This window comes from Quercus suber, unplaced genomic scaffold (genome assembly GCF_002906115.3).
Source record: "Quercus suber isolate HL8 unplaced genomic scaffold, Cork oak 2.0 scaffold_969, whole genome shotgun sequence".
NCBI classification, from domain to species: Eukaryota; Viridiplantae; Streptophyta; class Magnoliopsida; order Fagales; family Fagaceae; genus Quercus; species Quercus suber.
This window is the reverse complement of record NW_027070388.1, coordinates 153,543-173,542: the sequence shown is the minus strand read 5'-3', so window position 1 is coordinate 173,542 and position 20,000 is coordinate 153,543. Positions and strand designations below refer to the sequence as shown.

The 20,000-nt window shown below is 34.7% G+C and overlaps 3 protein-coding genes across 3 annotated transcripts in view; 1 reads left to right on the top strand and 2 right to left on the bottom strand.

Annotated features, from left to right (window-relative positions):
- Positions 1-2,722: 2,722 nt before the first annotated feature.
- Positions 2,723-4,120, top strand: LOC112026565 (auxin-responsive protein SAUR15). Its single transcript, XM_024059256.2, has one exon. The coding sequence runs from the start codon at positions 2,858-2,860 to the stop codon at positions 3,245-3,247; it is 390 nt and encodes a 129-aa protein (XP_023915024.1). The 5' UTR covers positions 2,723-2,857; the 3' UTR covers positions 3,248-4,120.
- A 3,146-nt stretch (positions 4,121-7,266) lies between these two features.
- Positions 7,267-12,538, bottom strand: LOC112026577 (uncharacterized). Its single transcript, XM_065768591.1, has 3 exons — positions 11,668-12,538; positions 8,213-8,381; positions 7,267-7,947 (listed from the first exon to the last, which is right to left on the bottom strand). Exons 1-3 carry the CDS (start codon positions 12,490-12,492, stop codon positions 7,484-7,486), a joined length of 1,458 nt encoding a protein of 485 aa, XP_065624663.1. The 5' UTR covers positions 12,493-12,538; the 3' UTR covers positions 7,267-7,483.
- Positions 12,539-17,092: 4,554 nt separating this feature from the next.
- The window catches only part of LOC112026555 (eukaryotic translation initiation factor 2 subunit beta), a 15,271-nt gene continuing 12,363 nt past the window's right edge, over positions 17,093-20,000 (bottom strand). Inside the window, exons 6-9 of the mRNA XM_065768595.1 lie at positions 19,022-19,167; positions 18,389-18,531; positions 17,779-17,864; positions 17,093-17,290 (exon numbers count right to left, since the gene is read on the bottom strand). Of these exons, the coding sequence (XP_065624667.1) occupies positions 17,093-17,290; positions 17,779-17,864; positions 18,389-18,531; positions 19,022-19,167 (573 nt within the window). The remainder of the gene's footprint in view (positions 17,291-17,778; positions 17,865-18,388; positions 18,532-19,021; positions 19,168-20,000) is intronic.

Below are 20,000 nucleotides of genomic sequence, written 5' to 3'. Positions count from 1 at the left end.
TTAAAATTTATATAATGTAATTATCTTTTAAGTCTATGGAAAGTAAATTGAGTTCATTGACCTAGGTTTAGTACTTTGATCCCTATTTTGGTTTGGTTAAGATTTCATCAACCTACAAGGTTGAGTCAATGATATATCGGTCATGATATAATCGAATAGACAATCAGTGATTAAAGACAAAGACTTTATTTCTTTTTTTTCCTTTTTTAATGAAGCTCCCAAAGATATGAATTTTCCATTATCTTGTAACTCTAGGTGGTAGCTCAACAAAATCAAGATACAAATTTTGATAAATTAATAACAATATAAAAGCGATAAATTTTTGGTAAATTTGGGTGGTGAGTTTGTAAGTTTTAATTTTTTTATTTTTTTTTAAGAAATATGGTTTGAACATGATGAAGGTTATTTTGCATAGTGTTGGATGTGTGATAAGCATCTTATTGAATTGTATTCATTTTTGAATTCTAATTCAATGATTAAGATTGAAGAACTTGGGACCATACCAATTGAATTAAATAAATTTTAAAATTTATATAATGTAATTATCTTTTAAGTCTATGGAAAGTAAATTGAGTTCATTGACCTAGGTTTAGTACTTTGATCCCTATTTTGGTTTGGTTAAGATTTCATCAACCTACAAGGTTGAGTCAATGATATATCGGTTATGATATAATGAATAGAACAATCAGTGATTAAAGACAAAAACTTTAAATTCAAGCTGTTTGAAAAAATAACCTTCACTTTTGAGAATATTCTTTTTTGAAAAATAAAAAATTGACACTTTTTTTTTTTTTGAGTTTCAACCTATGATATCTACTCTTAATTATTACTCTTAATCATCAAAACAAAACAAAATTTTGTTTTTGATATAGGCAGAATTAAACCTAAGATCTATAATTCAAAAAAAAACCTTATCAATTAAGTTTACTAAAACACACACACATATTTAGTTTTAGAGTGAAAAACAGTTAACACCCATGAGATTTTGGCTAGCATATTTAGAACTTTTCAAAACTAACCAAGTTGATTCCTACTCTCTAAGCCCTAAGCCATTACTTTTTTTCCCCTCTCTTACAGCGGTTAGGGACCAAATTGGTCAATTTTAAAAAGTTTTATATATAATTAGCATTAGTTCAAAACTCAAGAATGTTAAATGTATTTTACTTTTAATTTTATTTTTACATACTAGGTCAAACATAAATAGGAATATACTTTTTAGATTATTTTGCAAGAAAAGACGAGGTAAAAGGAAACCAAATGGCACATAAAGAAAATGTCCCCTCAATTAGGAAAGTAAATGAAAATTGAGACATTAGTTGAAAACGTTTTTGAGAAAGCATTAAGTTGAAAACTTGGAAGTAGAATTTTTGTCTCTATTTTTTGGTTTCATTGCAAGTGGAAGTACTTAATACATAATATAAATACAAAACTTTCCAATGCGGTACACTTTCAAGTACAAGTGGATGGTGATTATGATTGATAGGCCGTGTGGAAGTTTTTGTCGCCGGCGATGACTAGTCAAATAATGTGTCACATTGTTTAGTGCTTATTCATGGGGCCGGCCTAACTTATAATTCTCTAAATGGTGTCTTTTTGTGTGTGGAAGACCTCCCATGTCAACCATTCAACTTTCCCCCTTAAACGTTTGAGTGTTTGGCATTTTTTTTAAAAATTTTAATTTTAATAACTAATATTCTTATAGAATATACCTTAATAAATTAATGATAATAATCTTAGCTTCAGTTTAACATGCATTCATTCATGCCACCCACAAATCTCTTTCTTCATATGGCTCCAAAAATAAAATAATTTCCCATCCTCACCTTTTTGTGTTCATGTTTGGTTAACTTGGTCAAACATGTTTTTCACGTAAGTCTAATAATGATATTTTGATTAAAATCCATGTTGGTTAATAGTTATGGCTTATCGGTTCTTCTGCTTGCTGACTCAAATCCAGTGAATATGATGCTACTATGATAACGTTTAGATATGAAAGTCACCCTAATCGCACTCTCCAACCTTTTTGATATTGCAAAAAATTACAACTTTTTAAAATTATATTTTTACACAATTTAGTTCTAAACAAAATAAGACTGAAGGAGGCATTGGTTCTTTCTTTTCTTTAGTGAGTGAGTGATTTTTAGGATTCCAATTCTCTGAACTCAATGAGACAAAGGAGGTTCTAGCTAGGTAGGCATAAGGTAGAAATGGTTGGTTTTGATTAACATTCAGTTAAAGCACCAGAGTAACAATCAGTGGTTGGCATTTGAGTCAAACAGAATAGATTCTTCAGCAAATTAATTATTAGTTCCTTCATTTTTATTAATGGATCTTGCTAATTTTACATGCCATGTAAGAACAGCCACCACTTTATCAACTTCGATTAGAAGCAGAACTTATACGACCTTGATTGATTCTTAGGCCACCCAACAAGGTATCACCAACAAATGTGGAATATAAAGCCTTATTATATGCAATGTAGTGCCATCCCATCAATGATTTTTCATTGTTTAAAGTCTAAACTGAGATTCTTAATCTCATAAAAAAAATAATAAATAAACTGAGATTCTTAATTGCTCTTAAACTGTTATGAAAACGGTTTTGATAACATAAAGAAAAAAGAAAAACCATAATAATAGATTCCAAAAAATTTCAGAGTCAAAATATGACATTTTCAAAAGACATTCCTGCCGTACACACATTACAAATAAAAAGCCTCCCTCACCCACCATTTTTCACTGAGCCCAAGTCATGAAACTACTAGTACTTCCTCATTAGCTCTCTCTGTGACCTCAATTTTCTCCACCCTCTTGCTCTCTTTCTCTCTCTCATTGAAGTGTACAATACATAGAGAAAAATGCTGGGCAAGAAAATCGTGTCCTTCAGGAAGCTAGCTAAGAAGGTAAAGGTTATAGGTGGAGTTGATCATCAAGTTCAAGAGGGATCACATGAAGAATATTTGCTCAAGGAATGTTGGGAAGGTTCTCCTGATTCTTCCACAACCCCAACTGGGTTCTTTGCAGTATATGTAGGAGAGGAGCGCCAGAGGTTTGTGGTGCAAACCAGCTTTCTCAATCACCCACTTTTCAAGATGCTATTGGAGAAGTCGTACAATGAGTTTGGGTTTGAGCAAAGCACTGGACTAGTGGTTCCATGCACCGTCTCTACTTTCCAAGAAGTTTTAAATGCTGTAGAATGCAGCAATGGGAAGTTTGACTTTGGGAAACTTGTTGAGGAGTTTGTTTGATTAGATTGTAGAAGATAGATCAATTGAGAGAGGCTGTTTCAACCAATGTATAAGTGCTCAATTGGGCACTGCAAGTATCTCTAATAGGTGCTTATGATTCAATGGATGTAATATTATAACATGTATCATACATACAATATACATCTCAGCTAGCTCTTCCAAAATTTCTCAGACCCCAAGTGATGAATCATAGGAATTACACCTTTAAATCATGATTGAAGCAGTTATACGCATCTAATTTGACTGCAAAATCTCTTATTCTTGAATAAGAGACGTGGGGTTCAATCCCTGCCTATAGCAACAACCAATTGGTGTCTTGATATGATGATAAAAAGTAATCATCAAGGGTGGACACTAATTGATGTGCTGTGCAGTGCTCTCACCCACTTAACCATGCAGTTATATGCATCTTTTTGGCACAGTACTCGCAGTGCCGGTCAAGTTCTCTAGCCGATTGTCACCAATGTCCTCCAACCAGGTGTGCTAAATCTTCATTTTTCAACTGCATGATCGGCTAACTGTTAAACACAGCTCAGTGAGCTCATATAATCGGCTGGTCACAATTGCCAGGCAGGTTCCTTATTAGTCTCACACAGGACTGTGGTTGGGCTTGCGCTGGCCCTGCCCGATTGCCTCTGCCTGTCTGACATTTGACACCGCTCTTTTCACAACGTTTTGTGATCATGCAAGACTTTTACTTTCACAGAGATCTAATACTGAATGGATGACTTGTGGGGAAAAAATTTCAACAAATCCCGCCATGATCGGGTTGGAAAAATTCCAAACCCCCCAACCTTCAAAAACAGAGGGTTGGTTGAAAATTAGTACTGTACTGATACAAAACTTAAATATTATTTTACCTTTTACTGATTATTTTATGAAATTGTATTTCTTCGTAAACCAACGAAGGAAATCATAAGAAGCGATCAATTTTACCATATAAATCAAAGTACACATGTTTTAAGCTATGAGTGTTTTCGATTTTTTTTTTTTCCCAAAAAAAAGTTTTTTTTTTTTTTTTAGAGAAATGTAAGTAATTTTATTGATGAATTAAATCAAATTAGAGTACATCATCCAAATCAATAAGTAGCTCTTCTACCCAAACATTAGTGTCAACAGATAAAACTGCCCGTATTGTGAGAGCATATCTATGTCAATGTGCATTTTTATGAATATATCAATAAGTATCACTTATTTTCACATTAATATATTTAAATCATAGAGTTAACCACAAAAACAAATTTAAAATTGATATTAGATAAAGACTAAAGAGACATTTGTGTATGTGTCTATATATATAGGGTTGGGTCAAGTCTTAGCAATTCATTAAAAAAAAAAAAATCAACCTGCCACTTGATCTGGCCCTTTTTTTAAGAGCAAAACTTAAGTACAGTATTTAGATGCTGTTACTTAGGTTCCCTTTTTAAAATTTTGCCATGTGAATTTTTTCTCATTTGATGAAAATGTATTTTTTAATTAAGTAGTCACATGGCTGAATCTTAAGAGGGGAACCTACGAAATAGCACGTAATGTACTGTACTGTACCTAAGTTTTGTCTTTGTTTTAATAGTTGTACCTCACCCAAACCACTTGGAGACCAATATCATATTTGTGTAGGTTAGTGCAAGACAGAGTGGGTTAGATGATTAAGGCAGGTTGATACACAAATGTAATTGATTATTATTAGGGTAAATTGCAAATTACACCCTTGAATTTTGGGGTTGATTAGATTACACCCTAAAGTTTGGTTCTATTAGTAAGTCACCCCCCATGATTTGTTTTTGTTATTAAGTGACACATCATCATGCTGATGTATTTTATTTTTGTCAAATTAGCCCCAAAACTACATTGTTTTAGTGATAATTAAGTGAAGAGTTGGCACAATCAAAACTATGAAGTTTCGGGCCTAAACTTTTTTCTTTTCTTTTCTTTTTTTTTGGTGAGAAAATTTCAGGCCTAAACCTTTTTTTTTTTTTTTTTTAGAGAGAAAATTTCAAGCCTAAACCTTAAACACATTACTCTGGCTTAAACGACAACATTTAATAAATAATAATAAATAAATAAAAAACCATAACCCCACAATTTGTCTGCAGACCATCGGCTATGTGAACCTAGGCAAATCCTGCGGTGTAGAATGCAGCAATGGTTACTCTAATATTAATACGAATTGGAAACCCACCAACTTCTCTGACAATCTAATTGACTCCTTTCAAAATTCCCTTGTTGTCTCTTTCGTTGGTGCCTTCCACTACGCCCAACAAGTATCATCATATACTAGCCATAAACTAGTACTATAATCATCATCAATTCCCATGTTATTATACTGACTTTCAACCTTAGTTTTCATTTCATTAATATATGTTGTCAGAAACCAAACACTGTTTAATTGATTCTTTCCTTACTCTTGGTATGTTCACAATAATTTCTTGGGTTTAAAATTGATTTAATTAATTTGTAAAAATTTGATTTTTTTTTTTTTTTTTGGGTAACCATAAAATTGGAATTAGGTTTTTTCGGGCATGGTTGAAAGAGGAAGGGAGACAATTCTCTTCATGGGCTATTCAGCTTTTCTCAATGGCATTCTCGATTTCTCTGTTTAGGACTAAGCTGGTTAGACAGATTGTGGGGTAATGGTTTCTATTTTTTTATTTTAGAGATTGTCCTAAACGTTGTCATTTAAGCTATAGTAATATGTTTTACGATTAGGCCTGAAACTACATAGTTTTGTTTGTGCCATCTTGGTCATCACTGAAACAATGTAGTTTTGAGGTTAATTTGGCAAAAATAAAACACACCAGCATGATGATGTGTCACTTAATAGTAAAAACTAACCATGGAGGTAAATTGCTAACGAAACCAAACTTTAGGGTATAAAATCAAGTTTTTGAAACTTTGAGATGTAAAATCCAGTCAACCCTAAACTTGAGGGGTGTAATTTGCAATTATATTATTATTATTATTATTATTATTACAACATGCCACAACAATAGTTATAAGAAAATCCTTTTGAAATTTTTTGATGTCCCTAGAACTTTTTGTAAATTTGTGAATCCTTGGGAACATGATATCAAGATTGAGAAAGAAAGAGACAAAAGCTTAATTAGGGCCTATTAGTGCTACTAATCATGATTGTATGAGACAGCAAGTTTTGATTGGACTTCGTGGTATACAAATTAGAGCCTATTAGGCAATGACTGTTAATTTGATGGGAAAAACATGATTGTTAAAATCATTGTAAAATCTTACACTTTAACTATTGGAATCGCTTAAACAACTCAGATCATATTAACAATTATAAGTTTATAGGATTGGATTTAGATCGAGATCTAGATAATAAAATTGCCCGAATAGCTAGTTATTACCAGTTTTATGGATTAAAAAATGAGTATCCAAAAAAGAAAGCCCACATGCCACATCAATGTGCAAAGGCCCAAATGCTAAATGAACTGTAATAGACTATAAAGGCCCAAAAATAAAATATTGCTTTATCTAATCACTAATTGACAAAAATAATTGGGTTGGAGATGTAGGAAAATGGCATTGTGGATTACAAAGCTTTGGGATTTAGTCTTGAAAGCCTGTTTGGGAATAACTTATTTAGTTAAAATTGAATTTTTTTTATTGAAAGTACTATAAATAAAGTTGAAAAGTAGCTGAAATAGAACAATAAAATCTATGAATAGTACTAAAAAATACAATGAGACCAATGAATAATAGCTGAAATAATACAATAAAATCTATAAATAGTACTAAAAAATGCAGTGAGACCTATAAATAGTAGCAAAAATAAACTAAATAGTAGCAAAAATAAGTTAAATAGTAAAAAATACTGCCTTTTTAAGCCAATGTCAAACGTAATCTTAGTATAAACCTTTCATTTTTAAAAGGGTAGAACATTTTTATTTGTTTATTTATTTTGATAATTTGATAGTTATAATAGGAGATAGTGGATTTGAGCGTTAGATCTCTCTATTGAAACTATTAAGAAATGTCAGTTGAACCACAGAACTCTTGGGAACTGGTAAAACATAGTTAAGCATGTTTTTAATTTGTCCTTTGTTCAACCATAGCTTCTATTGAATGGTAGAAAATTATTTTTTTTAAGGCTCAAACTAATTGTAGAGGCCACATAGTGGACAACCTACATTACACAGATTTGAATAACAATAATGGGCTAGCAAGTGGCAACAAGGTCATAAGAGAAGATCAAGCTCAAAACAGAAAGAATTAAGGCTTCTAGCTCTCACTCCCCAACTGGTTACAAGCATCCACAAGAATTCTCCTCATATCATCAATTAGCCCTTGCATCTGCTCCCTTGAATGCAGGGGAGATGGATACACACATGTACAATCCAAACCACCATTTCGGATTGTGTCGAATATGGCGATGGATGGACCTACACCATGGGCTGAAGCACATCCCACATAATCCTCAATACCGAGCTGTTGATGGATTTTACTAAAATCATCAATGGGGTCCTCAAACACCGAGACGAGGGCAGTTCTCATGGATGATGATGGGGTCAAAGTGGGATTCTCAATGGCCTTACACATGAGGAAGTTCAGGTCAGACATGTCAGAAAAATGCTTGTTGGAGTTCTTAGCATTTGCAAAGGACGTGTAGCATCTATTTGCCAGCTCCCATAACTGTTCTTCTGCAGATATGTCATGTGTATTCATGATGGCAGAGTGGTAGAATCCTGTATGTTACAAATAAGATTGTCATCATTGTACACATTTTGAGTAAGACAGCAACACCAAAAGTTTTTTTAGTAAAGATATAATTTCTCAGAGCTTTCAACTGTGGACATCTAAGACTGAACTTGAATTATCTCTTCCCTTTTTCCACTTCAATAGATACATATTCAGGTTGAGCCAAGTCTTGAAAAGCACAAAAACCAGATAATAACCCCTCATACATATGTAAAGCGCATGAGATTTAGATGCTTAGGAAACAAGATTTACCTATATGGTGACTGGAAAGCACAGGATCAAGAATTGAACGGCAGTCTATAAGAGTTACGACAGCATACTTCTCTCTCTGATAATCAGGAAGTTTTTTAGAGGAATAAGCTGCAATCAATCCAGCTGCTGCCAAGGCTGCACATAGTTTAATTCCTCTGGACTTGCAGCCCTTCAAAATTAGAGTAAAAATGGCAAGGTCATTGATCAACAATGGATAACTTGGAACTCAAAGATATAGCCTAATTAACTGAACACTAACACTGTTGGCCTGAGTAGTAAAAAGTAGTAATTTCAAATTGTCTATTGCCGATTAAAGAATCCATTCATGTGTAGTTTTAATGTAAATAATACACAAAAATAGTTTTATAAATCACCCCGCAATGGGTTGAATGAAATCCATCACTAATTTTTGTCCACACCTACATTACATATCAAGGAGTGGGTTGAGTCATATGTCCATATCAAGCCAGATTGAAAATTGAACGTGGACCACGTTTCTAAAAGATTATTTCGGAGCTTTTGGGCTCAATAATTGACAAAAAGCAGAGCTATAACCCTTACTTAGGCCCACACCTATCCTTGCTGCGAATGGGAAGTTTCACAGAATTGAACCAAGACAAGAGAGTCAGGTGTCTCTGGCACAAGAATAAGGACCCCATCTTTCGGGCCTAGCTATTCTTTTTTAATACGCAATTTGGGCCTAGTTGATAATAATGTTATATAAACACAAAGCATGTCTTTTTTTTTTTTCTTTCGAGAAAATGACAAAGCATGACTAACTGGGAAAAGAAATTTTTTATACTTTACACGTTTGTTAAATCCTCAACTTTAAGTCACATGATTCAAATACAGGATTCAAATAATCATTTCCTGATGTATTATCAAACAGGTTCAATGCCAATGGGCAACTAACAGGTTCAATCAAATCAATCCCACTAGTGCAATAACATGGGTGTGGGAGTTTTTACATGGCCAAAAATCTACTATACCATATTAAGGGACGAAATGGGTAACTACCCATAAAATGCTAACAATATAATTAGTTGTCAACGTTTTCAAACTATTTTTTTTTTTAGCACCTCGAGTCTCAGAAAATCGAGTTATGCGCTCATACCTCGAGTTTTTGATGCTCGATTTTTATAGTTTGATCTGGCCTAGTTCCACGTAGCATCCCACGTGGAACTCGAGTTTTTGAGGCTCGAGGTCTAAGCATATATATAACCCACAGCCACCCATAAAGAAATCAGAGCATGAAGAAAAAAAAAATGGATCAAGAATTGAACGGCAGTCTATAAGAGTTACGACAGCATACTTCTCTCTCTGATAATCAGGAAGTTTTTTAGAGGAATAAGCTGCAATCAATCCAGCTGCTGCCAAGGCTGCACATAGTTTAATTCCTCTGGACTTGCAGCCCTTCAAAATTAGAGTAAAAATGGCAAGGTCATTGATCAACAATGGATAACTTGGAACTCAAAGATATAGCCTATTTAACTGAACACTAACACTGTTGGCCTGAGTAGTAAAAAGTAGTAATTTCAAATTGTCTATTGCCGATTAAAGAATCCATTCATGTGTAGTTTTAATGTAAATAATACACAAAAATAGTTTTATAAATCACCCCGCAATGGGTTGAATGAAATCTATCACTAATTTTTGTCCACACCTACATTACATATCAAGGAGTGGGTTAAGTCATATGTCCATATCAAGCCAGATTGAAAATTGAACGTGGACCACGTTTCTAAAAGATTATTTCAGAGCTTTTGGGTTCAATAATTGACAAAAAACAGAGCTATAACCCTTACTTATAGGCCCACACCTATCCTTGCTGCGAATGGGAAGTTTCATAGAATTGAACCAAGACAAAAGAGTCAGGTGTCTTTGGCACAAGAATAAGGACCCCATCTTTCGGGCCTAGCTATTCTTTTTTAATACGCAATTTGGGCCTAGTTGATAATAATGTTATATAAACACAAAGCATGTCTTTTTTTTTTTTCTTTCGAGAAAATGACAAAGCATGACTAACTGGGAAAAGAAATTTTTTATACTTTACACGTTTGTTAAATCCTCAACTTTAAGTCACATGATTCAAATACAGGATTCAAATAATCATTTCCTGATGTATTATCAAACAGGTTCAATGCCAATGGGCAACTAACAGGTTCAATCAAATCAATCCCACTAGTGCAATAACATGGGTGTGTGAGTTTTTACATGGCCAAAAATCTACTATACCATATTAAGTGAAACTTGGACTTTCGGGTGCATAAAATCAAGTTGTGTCGGATTGGAGTAGCGACAACTAGCACAAGTTTAGTTGGGTCAACCGGTCAAGGCCTAGGTATTGTCGTAGTGAAAATTAAAATTACTACCGAGTACCGACATCATGTTCTGAGACAAATCATTTTTTATAGGATTCTTTTTGTTTATCCCGACATGGCCAGAGAGTATCTCAGTTGTTAAGTGGTGAATGAATATACTATTATTAAACAAAAACTAGTTGATAACAATTAACAACCCTCTTGAGTTGAGGAGGCGAAGTGAAAAGGTAGTTGAGGTCCTTAAGGAGGAGGTGTACTAAAATTTAAATTAATGCGATAAAACCTATATTATTATTTTAAAAAAAATGAAATAAAATATTGTATTTAACTTTTTCATATGGTGATATAGATAAATAATTATACGATTTGGAAGATATTGTCACGGAGTTAAAAAGACAGGTTGAGATACAGTAGACTATATAATTTTTTTTTCATTAACATTTAATAAGATGCTACATTATGATTAGTACAACATCACTTTTATTTACATCATTTTTATCGTACACTCATCAGGACTTACCACTTCAATAATTTAGACTTAGCGTGCATTTAGCTCTAAATTAAAAAACTAGCTTATTTTACTATTCAACTTATTTTTGCTACTATTCATAGGTCTCACTGTATTTTTTAATACTATTTACAGATTCTACTGTACTATTTCAGTTAAATTTTATTTTTATCTATAGTACTTTAAGTAAAAAAATTTTAATTTCGGCAAAATAAGCTAATTTCAAACAAATTATGATCCATGCTCAATATAAAAAGGTAAAATATGCTATTGAGGTGGCATCCATGAAGTGATATTGCACCAACCAAATACTAGTAACCATGTGAAATGGTATCAACAAGGTTGTTTCAACCACCAAAAATCATCAAGTACAGAACCAATCACAACATTACTACCAAGGGTTGGTTGCCTAGTGGTAAGGCACTTGGGCTAACTAGACTTAGGTCGTCGGTCCAAGTTTTCCTTAGGCACGAAGTAACTCATTGTTACTTTTGGTATTTGTATTGCATACAGGACGGGATTTGACTTGAAAGCGATTAGGCTATTATTATGGATACGTCTTATCACGGTAAAAAGTAAAAACGCAAAGAAATTAAAGTAAGAAGGCGTAGTGAAAAAGTACTTACCGCAAGAAGCTTTTGAGTATCGAGTGGAGTCATCTGAAGCCTCACAAGCTGAGAACGCTTAGGCGAATCGACGTCGATGAAATCCAGATTAGAGAGCCGAAACGAATTCAAAGAGTAACCAAGCATGTCAATCCCACGCGCCCAAAACGGCTTGTTAGCTTTCCCAGCAGGAATCATTTGCTCAATCCCCAAATTAACCTCCACATTATCCCCAATTTCCCTTTCTACCCCTTCCCCATTTCCACTCATCGCAGTCACAAACTCCAACAACTCCCTCAACAGCGACACCGCCGCAGTGCGGTCGCATGCTGCCGTGTGCAGTCTCAGAGTGAGGGCCCACTGGGCTTCGCTCAGGGCGTACACGCTGGCGTACATGACGTCCTTGTCGGCATACAACGGATGCTCAGGATTGCGCCACGTGGTGTTGTTGTTGATCTCGTGCTCGACGATGAGGCGGAAGGGGGTGACGGAGCTCGACTGGTTCGCGTGGGTTTGGAGGATCCGGGACGTTGATTGGAGATCGAACGGCTGGATTTGGAGGAGGGGTTGGGGATTCGCGGGGGTGAGGAATGAGAAGGTGGTGGTGGCGGGGTCGTAGTGGAGCTTGGAGCGGAGGATAGGGTGGGAATTTTGGAGATTGTGGAGGGCATTTTGGAGAAGTGGGAGGTCCGGCGGTTTTGAGAGGAGGAGGCCTAGGACCGTGACGCCGGTGCCAAGTGGCACTGCTTTGCACCAGCTGTACTCGGTGCCGCCAACGGCTCGACACTTTGGCTCCGGTGGTTGAGCTGCTGGTGGTTCTGAGTTTGGGATGTCGTGATCAGACATAGTGTATTAGTGGTTGGCGACACAGTCAGGACAATTATATCAGATCTTTATTTATATATTTAGAGAGATAGAGACATGTTAATAGAGTTTTTACTATAGTGGAATATTCCATAAGTTTATATGAATTTTATTATATATATATATATATATATGTATGAATGTATATTTCCTTGAATCTCCTGTGTGAACTTATAGATCCCACTATACGATCATAATAGATAACCGTAAGCACAACACATTTATTGAAGACTATGTGAACTCGTAGGCCCACGTCATGTGATGATAATTTGTTGAAGCATCATTGTCCGCATCCTAAGTTTAGTTCCGCACTTGTGATAATTGTCTGTGACATCTTTCCATTATAATTGTCTGTGTTTTTTTACAATTAAACCAAAAAAGCTATAATTGCAATCTGCATTATAATTGTTTTGCAATCATAAGAACGATTACTCTTTAGAGCGTCTCTAGACTCCAGCAGCTTCAGCAAATTTTTATACTCTTTGGAGAATGAACAGTAACAATTAATTTTTACTTACCCACTTTTTCTAATACATTTTCAACAAATTCTCTATCCCATTCTCTATCTCATTTAAATATTATTTTTTCATTCATTGTTTATTCTTTTTTTAATCATCATTTATTATTTTTTTAACAACTATATTTTTGAATGAGAAATGTTATATTCACAACATTTTACGTAATACTTTTACAACAAAATTTATATGGAAAGTTATTATTAGTTCTAATTTGAACCCACCACTGAAATTATTTTTTTACTCGCCAATATTAACTAATAACAATCTGTTACTTAAAATTTATTATGAAAATATTGTGGTAATATTTTTTAATTAAGATTTTTTATTTTTTATATTATTTTTCTTCCGTTCATTTCTCTTCTTTTTTTTCTTTTTTCTTTTTCTTGTTTTTCTCCTCCACACACGTGTCTAGCCCCCCTTTTTTTTATTTTCTTTTTCACCTCAAGAACATTCTAGCACCTCCATTTGCTTCACATCAAAGAGAGAGAGAGAGAGAGAGAGAGAGAGAGATCACAAACACAAACCCACCATCAACGATAGCCTGATCCCAACCACCAACATAAACACGGCCCAATCCCAACCATAAACACAAATGCCGTCGTCAATCCGGACCACAAACATAAACACCTTCACCAATCCCAACCACAAACACATCCCGATCTTAACCCAAACCCACAATTTGATCTTAACCCAAACCCACAATCGGAAACCCCAACGACCCACCACCACCAGTAGCAACAAAACGACCCACTCCACCACATCACCACCAAAATACCCAGCAAGGATCGGAATTGATTTTAAGGAAGGAATCATGTGGTGGATGTGTGAGTACTATGGAGGCAGTGGTGAGAGCTTCGGCCACCACCATTGAGGCACTGCCTGTGGAGGCCGGTTGAGCTTGGGCCTCCACTGCATCTCCATCGCCGCTCGTCGTCCTTCCCACCACTTGGTTGGGTCAAATTGGTTTTTTTTTTTTTTTTTTTTTTTCATATTTGCTTGTTTTGATTCAACTTTATTTTAAGAATTGGATTTTGTTTTGTGTTTTGTGTTTGGATTATGTGAGAAACGGAGAGAATGAGAGAAAAAAAAAGAAATCTGGAGGAGACATAAAGAATTGATATAATAAAGTAGCTGGTATAATTTTTTAATCCAAGAAATTTGATTGCTAATGAATAGCAGCCCATCAGACTTGATGGGCTACTGTTCATTAGCAAAATTTTTTTATAGATATAGAGAAGCTGCTAGAGCATGAACAATAGCATATAGAGCATGAACAATGTAAAATCTTCTCTATATTTTAGCTATGCATTGATTGTTGGAGATGCTCTTACACGGCTATTATGTTTTACTTGGATTCAGATCATAAAGAAGTTTGCTTTTTACCTCATAAGATTTAAGGTGAAATGGAACATTAAACTTTTTTATGTTTTACCCTTTAAATTTTTTCTTTCTTTCCAGATTGGACTCCCACCTCAGATGTTCATAATTAGATCTTTATTTTTCTTACCATGCTAGGTTGTATTACCTTATGGAGGAGTGTACGTGCATCTATTGCATGAAACTTTATCAAGAAAGTCAAAGACTCAAAGGCCAATCTCATGGGAATTGGGCCGGGTTATGTACCAATATACTTGTGAACAGAACATTATGAGTCTCGTTACACAAACTAAAAATTAATAAATGTTTAATTATGAAATATAATGCAACTTTAAAAAAAATAAAATACACATGTTAATAATTTATTAATTTACACATCCAAATTTATTGTGATTATGTATATTAAATAGATATTTACCATTTTGACTTTATTTTTAAAAAAAATACATTAAATATATCTTAACCGCTGCCACTGTCATGCCCTTAACGCGTTTGTAGGAATTTAACGGATTTTGTTAACGGTTGCTGTACAGCACTCGTCAAGTTTGCATTGGTAGTTATTTAGTTTGCATGCTATTACTAAAATAACCCTACTTTAACGGGAAAATGGAGAAAAACGTCAACACGTGTCATGCAGTATATGAAACATCAAACGTTGCATTATTTTACTTTTAAATACCGTCTCACCAATTTTTACCATCTCCATATTTTTTATCATTTTCTCCTTTGTGATTTCTTTCCCATCGTATGGCTTCATTGTTTTTCCTTATCTTTTGATTTTTTTTTTTTTTTTTTTTCCTTCCACTTCACGCCTACAGTTCTGGGTGGCACTCCATCGTATGGCTTCATTGTTTTTCCTTATCTTTTGATTTTTTTTTTTTTTTTTTTTCCTTCCACTTCACGCCTACAGTTCTGGGTGGCACCATTTTTTTTTTCGTTTCTTTCCTTGTGGTGGGATCCAGGGACCTTTTGAAATTTGAACCCACCCAAATTTTCCCCAACAAATCTTCAGTTTATTTTTCCTCTTATTTATGTTCCCCTTTCCCTCGTGTTCATACTTCATAGAGAACCGGACCAACTTCCCACTCACATTTGCCATCTTGGCGCTGCCATGGAACTCAATTTACGGTGGAGTTTTGGTAGTCGAGATCTGGACGAGGTTGATTTGCTTGCGAAGAGCGTCGTTTCAGCCTAGTCAGACTCGCCGGAGCTGATGGCAGCTTAGCAGGCATTTCGTCGGGTCCAGTTTTATACAGACTATCTCCTCCCTCATTCACACCCAAAACCCATATGAAGTTTATAATTTCAGATCAAGTTGTTCTTATTTTTGTCAGAGTGTGATTTTGTAGTTTTTTTGAGAGGTTTGAAATTGTTGTTTGTTCTGGTTTGGAATTTTTAACGAGGCTAAACTGGTTTTGAGCGTAAAAGGTGGGGAAAGTTAAAAGATGAAGAAGGTTATTTTTGTCTTATAAATAACAAATTTTGCTAAAAATATTGTAATAAAATAATTTTTAAATGTGTAAATAATGTCGTGGAATTCATTTTTAATATATATATATATATAATTTTTTTTTTTTGAATAAAGTGTTTGTGGGTTTTGTGAACAGTGTATGATCAGTACACTTGTCCCCTAAAGCTGAAACGCATGCAGCAAAAAAAAAAGAAAAAAAAAGAAAATGCCAAATGGCAGGTTCATTCGGATCCAAACACATACTTAAGGTCTGTTTGGATATAATTTATTTTGCTGAAAATTGAAAATACTGTAGTAAAATAATTTTTAAATATATGAATAATATCATGAGACTCTTTTTTAATAAAAAAGTTACTGAAAAATAATGTTTATGGGCGTCGTGAATAATGTAAAGTGCATTGTTTATGGGAGAAAAGTCAAGAACTACAGCTTTAAAAAAAAAAAAAAAAAACGTGCAAGAAAAAAACCCAAACATGAATAAAGTTGTATCCGGACTTTAATGGTTTCTCTTTCCTCAATAAAAGTTGATCCACGTGTCTTTTCAAAAAAAAAAAAGTTGCTTCACATGTAAAAAATTATTATTAAATTCCTACTTAACAGATGCTACACGACACTCTTAACAATACTCTTACTTTTTTACTAAAAAGAATGGAACATTACTTTCACATTTATAAATTTATAAATGAACTACGCACCTCTTTTTCATCCAAATTCTTGACACACACACACATGCATATATATATATGGCAAAAAAAAAAAAACCAAATCATGAAAGTCCTAAACCAATTGCCCATTGACTAAATATTAATTGGGATCCATTTTGCTAAGAGCTTGTAACTTAACTGATTGACATCTCTTGATATTTTGATTATTTACAAATGAAACATTTAGGATTTAAATCCTTCATTCCTTCCCCGAATCATCAAAATAAAGATAAAATTTGGGATCTATTCCAAGGGAAATGAGGTAAGAACGCAGCCAAAGATTCATTTGAAGCACCTAACCTTTACAAACTATAATGTGGAAAAAAAGGGAAAGGCAGTTGGGTTGGAGAACAATATTCCTTTCAATGCCTCCAAAGGACTTCAAGCAAAAGAATCAAATGAGATAAGTGACAAAGACTATACGATATGAAAAGAGCCGAAGAACTCATTGCCACATTCAAAATCCCATGCAAAAAAGATATAATTATTGAGTTATACTATTTATCAAAAAATTATTGACTTATACTCAAAACAAAGATTAGATTAGTAAACACTAAACAGTAACAAAACTCTCTAAGGTTCATGACCCGCTGAACTATGAGTATCCAACTAGGATAAGGGCAACAGGCCAGATCATGTCCCTGCATTCCGACGGCAACACAAGCAACAAAACCAGCTTTTATTGGAGCAACTGATCTATTAGAACGGCACTGCAAAAATAAAATCTCAAAAGAATAAGCTAAAAAGGAGAATAATAAAAGTATTCAAAAAGTAATACCCCGAATAAAAAACATCAGATCAAACGATTATGGTGATCCGGTTAAAGATTTTCCCAACAGCCAATAAGACAGGATATTTAAGAAATGTTGCACATTTGCAATTAAAAAAAATTCTGAAAGTCGAACCCAAACTTAATAACACCAGATCATAAGAATAATCAAGTGTTCCGTAGTCAATCATGTATAAGACAATCTGACAATGTAGGCAATTCTTCAGAAAGGCCTCATCACAAAGAGCACTTGCCTTTGGGGGGGGGGGGAATCTTCTTGACTTCTATGAAAATAACCTTAAAGCTAAAAAACAGTGACAACAATAGTTGATGAAATAATTAAATTAATGACATTAGTGAAACTCAAGCCTGCTCTATCACCTACGATGCAGAGGGGGAGGGGAAAGAACGAACATATTAGACGGTTACCTTCTCACATCGAACAAAGAAGAGACGATTCTCCTTTGAAAGTATAGTATCTGGACTTTTACACCCAAGGCAAATGACATACTCGTCTGAAAACAAAGTAGCAATCAACAAGAGTTCAAGAAGCTATAATATACAACAATTTGGTAATGGAAGCAGAACAAGAGACACTCAGCCACAAAATGTTTGACAACTAGACCAATCGGATTATCATTAAACAAAAGATCTGGGTTGTGTTAGGCTCCTAGTTAACATTTCAAGCACTTCCATATAGAACCAGAGTATGGCAGTTCAAAGAAAAGGATAGTATCGTCCGACACATACAGTGCCTTCCCTTTAGTCAATGCAAAATGGGTGGAGGGAGTGTTTTTTTTCTTTTTCTTTTTTGAAAAAGGAAAGAGGTGGCAGGAGTGCAGCTACATTTGAGCACCAAGACTAATATGAAACACAAGCAGTAGATGCATAGAGGACAGATTGTTTCAAATAAATTGTTTGGACTCACAGTCACTGCAGTCCATATACGTACCAACTTAGAAAGCAATACCATCTAGGTTCAACCAACTGTGGTATCAACAGTTCATCACAAAAAAAGTGAATGAGATGAGATACTCACTGACATATCGTCGCAGGATTCCTTCAAAATTCTTAGGTGCAAATCTTCCCTTCACAACTAATCTGTTCTGCCCATCAGTTGATCCACTTGTCCCCAGTTCAGCCAGCAAGAAAGCCATGACATGCTCGTGCGGTCGATGCATCCTTTTTTTTTTAAGGGAGAGAAAAAAAGCAAACAGTTAGTATTTTTTGTTTTTGTTTTTTGAAATCATTATAAAACATCACCACCAGTAAAGAACATGTCATTTGATAAACTCAAGCCACAATCTCAGTTGAACAATTACTAGCACCAGAAAAATGTTCCAAATATAACCTATGAGCAAAGAATACTTGAGCAATATCTGTACTTGGAAGACAGCATATTGTGCATGTGGGCACAGTAAAATGGATATATACAATTACAATAAGATCTTTTCCAGAACATGACCTTCACATACACCAGACAGAAAAACATAAACATCAATGAAAACAGAATGAATGAAACAGATTGTTAAGAGGATGTATAAGGAAAAGGTTCAAATGCAATCAACAAGAAGCATGCCTGTAATACAACAAAATGCAAGAAAATAGTAACCACAAATAATTAAGAGCTCACGATACAGGGAGTGTAGAAAGCAAAAGAAATCAAACATACGTCCTGCAAAGATCCATGAAATTCACAAAAACAGTTTTCTTCGTGCCTTCACGAAGAACTTGTGGAGGCCTCATAACTGTCCTACGCCTATCTCCTGCCAGCTTTGGATTGTTCTCCCGAAGAATGTTAAACACCCTACCAAGAAGCTGTACACAATATCAGAAAAACCCCATTACTAACAGCGCATGATAATACAAACGTAGGCTCAAGATCATCTGCAAACCTCATTATCCTTTTCCAATTCACCAATGATACAGGGGAGAAAAGATACGACACGGTCTACACATGATGTTAAAACCGCATTCCTAGTAATAAGCTGAGATCGATTATTGATTCACACACACCTGCTAAACTGACCCTCTCATCATCAGATAACCTAATATGATAAATGTTATTAGGTTAGACACATGATCTAGGTCAATTATGTAGGGGTCACAACAGCCATAGATGTGATAAGTTCTAAGCACATGTTTCATTGGAGCAAATAGATAGAAGACCCAAGAGCTCGTGACGCTCGCCCTGTTAGCAACCCACTGGAGAAACAGAGCATGCTTGCAGTCCAAAGGTGGAAGACAGTTAAACAAATTCCACGTGATGAGTCAGTTATGACACGTGTAGTTCTGGTATTGCACGAGTCAGTTGAGGATTCAAACAGAATCAAGCTCCAGCAGTTTTGGCGGGAAAGTCTGTTAGAAGTTAGTTAGGTTGTTAGAAATATCTTAATTCTATTTTCTGTTAATGCTTATATATTGGAGGTGGATGTATTATATTGATTCATTGAGAAAATAACAATCATCATTTTTCTTTTCTCTCAAGAACTCTCTTCATTCTTCTCTCTATTTCTCTCTCGTTCTCCTTCTCTTCTCTGCTTCTTTCATACAATTCCTTTTACTGTGTTGAGTTTGAATCAAAGGTCAGTGTGATCAGTTTTGTGAACTTGTAAGTTTCTTCATGGTTAGAGCCACAGATGGCTTCTACT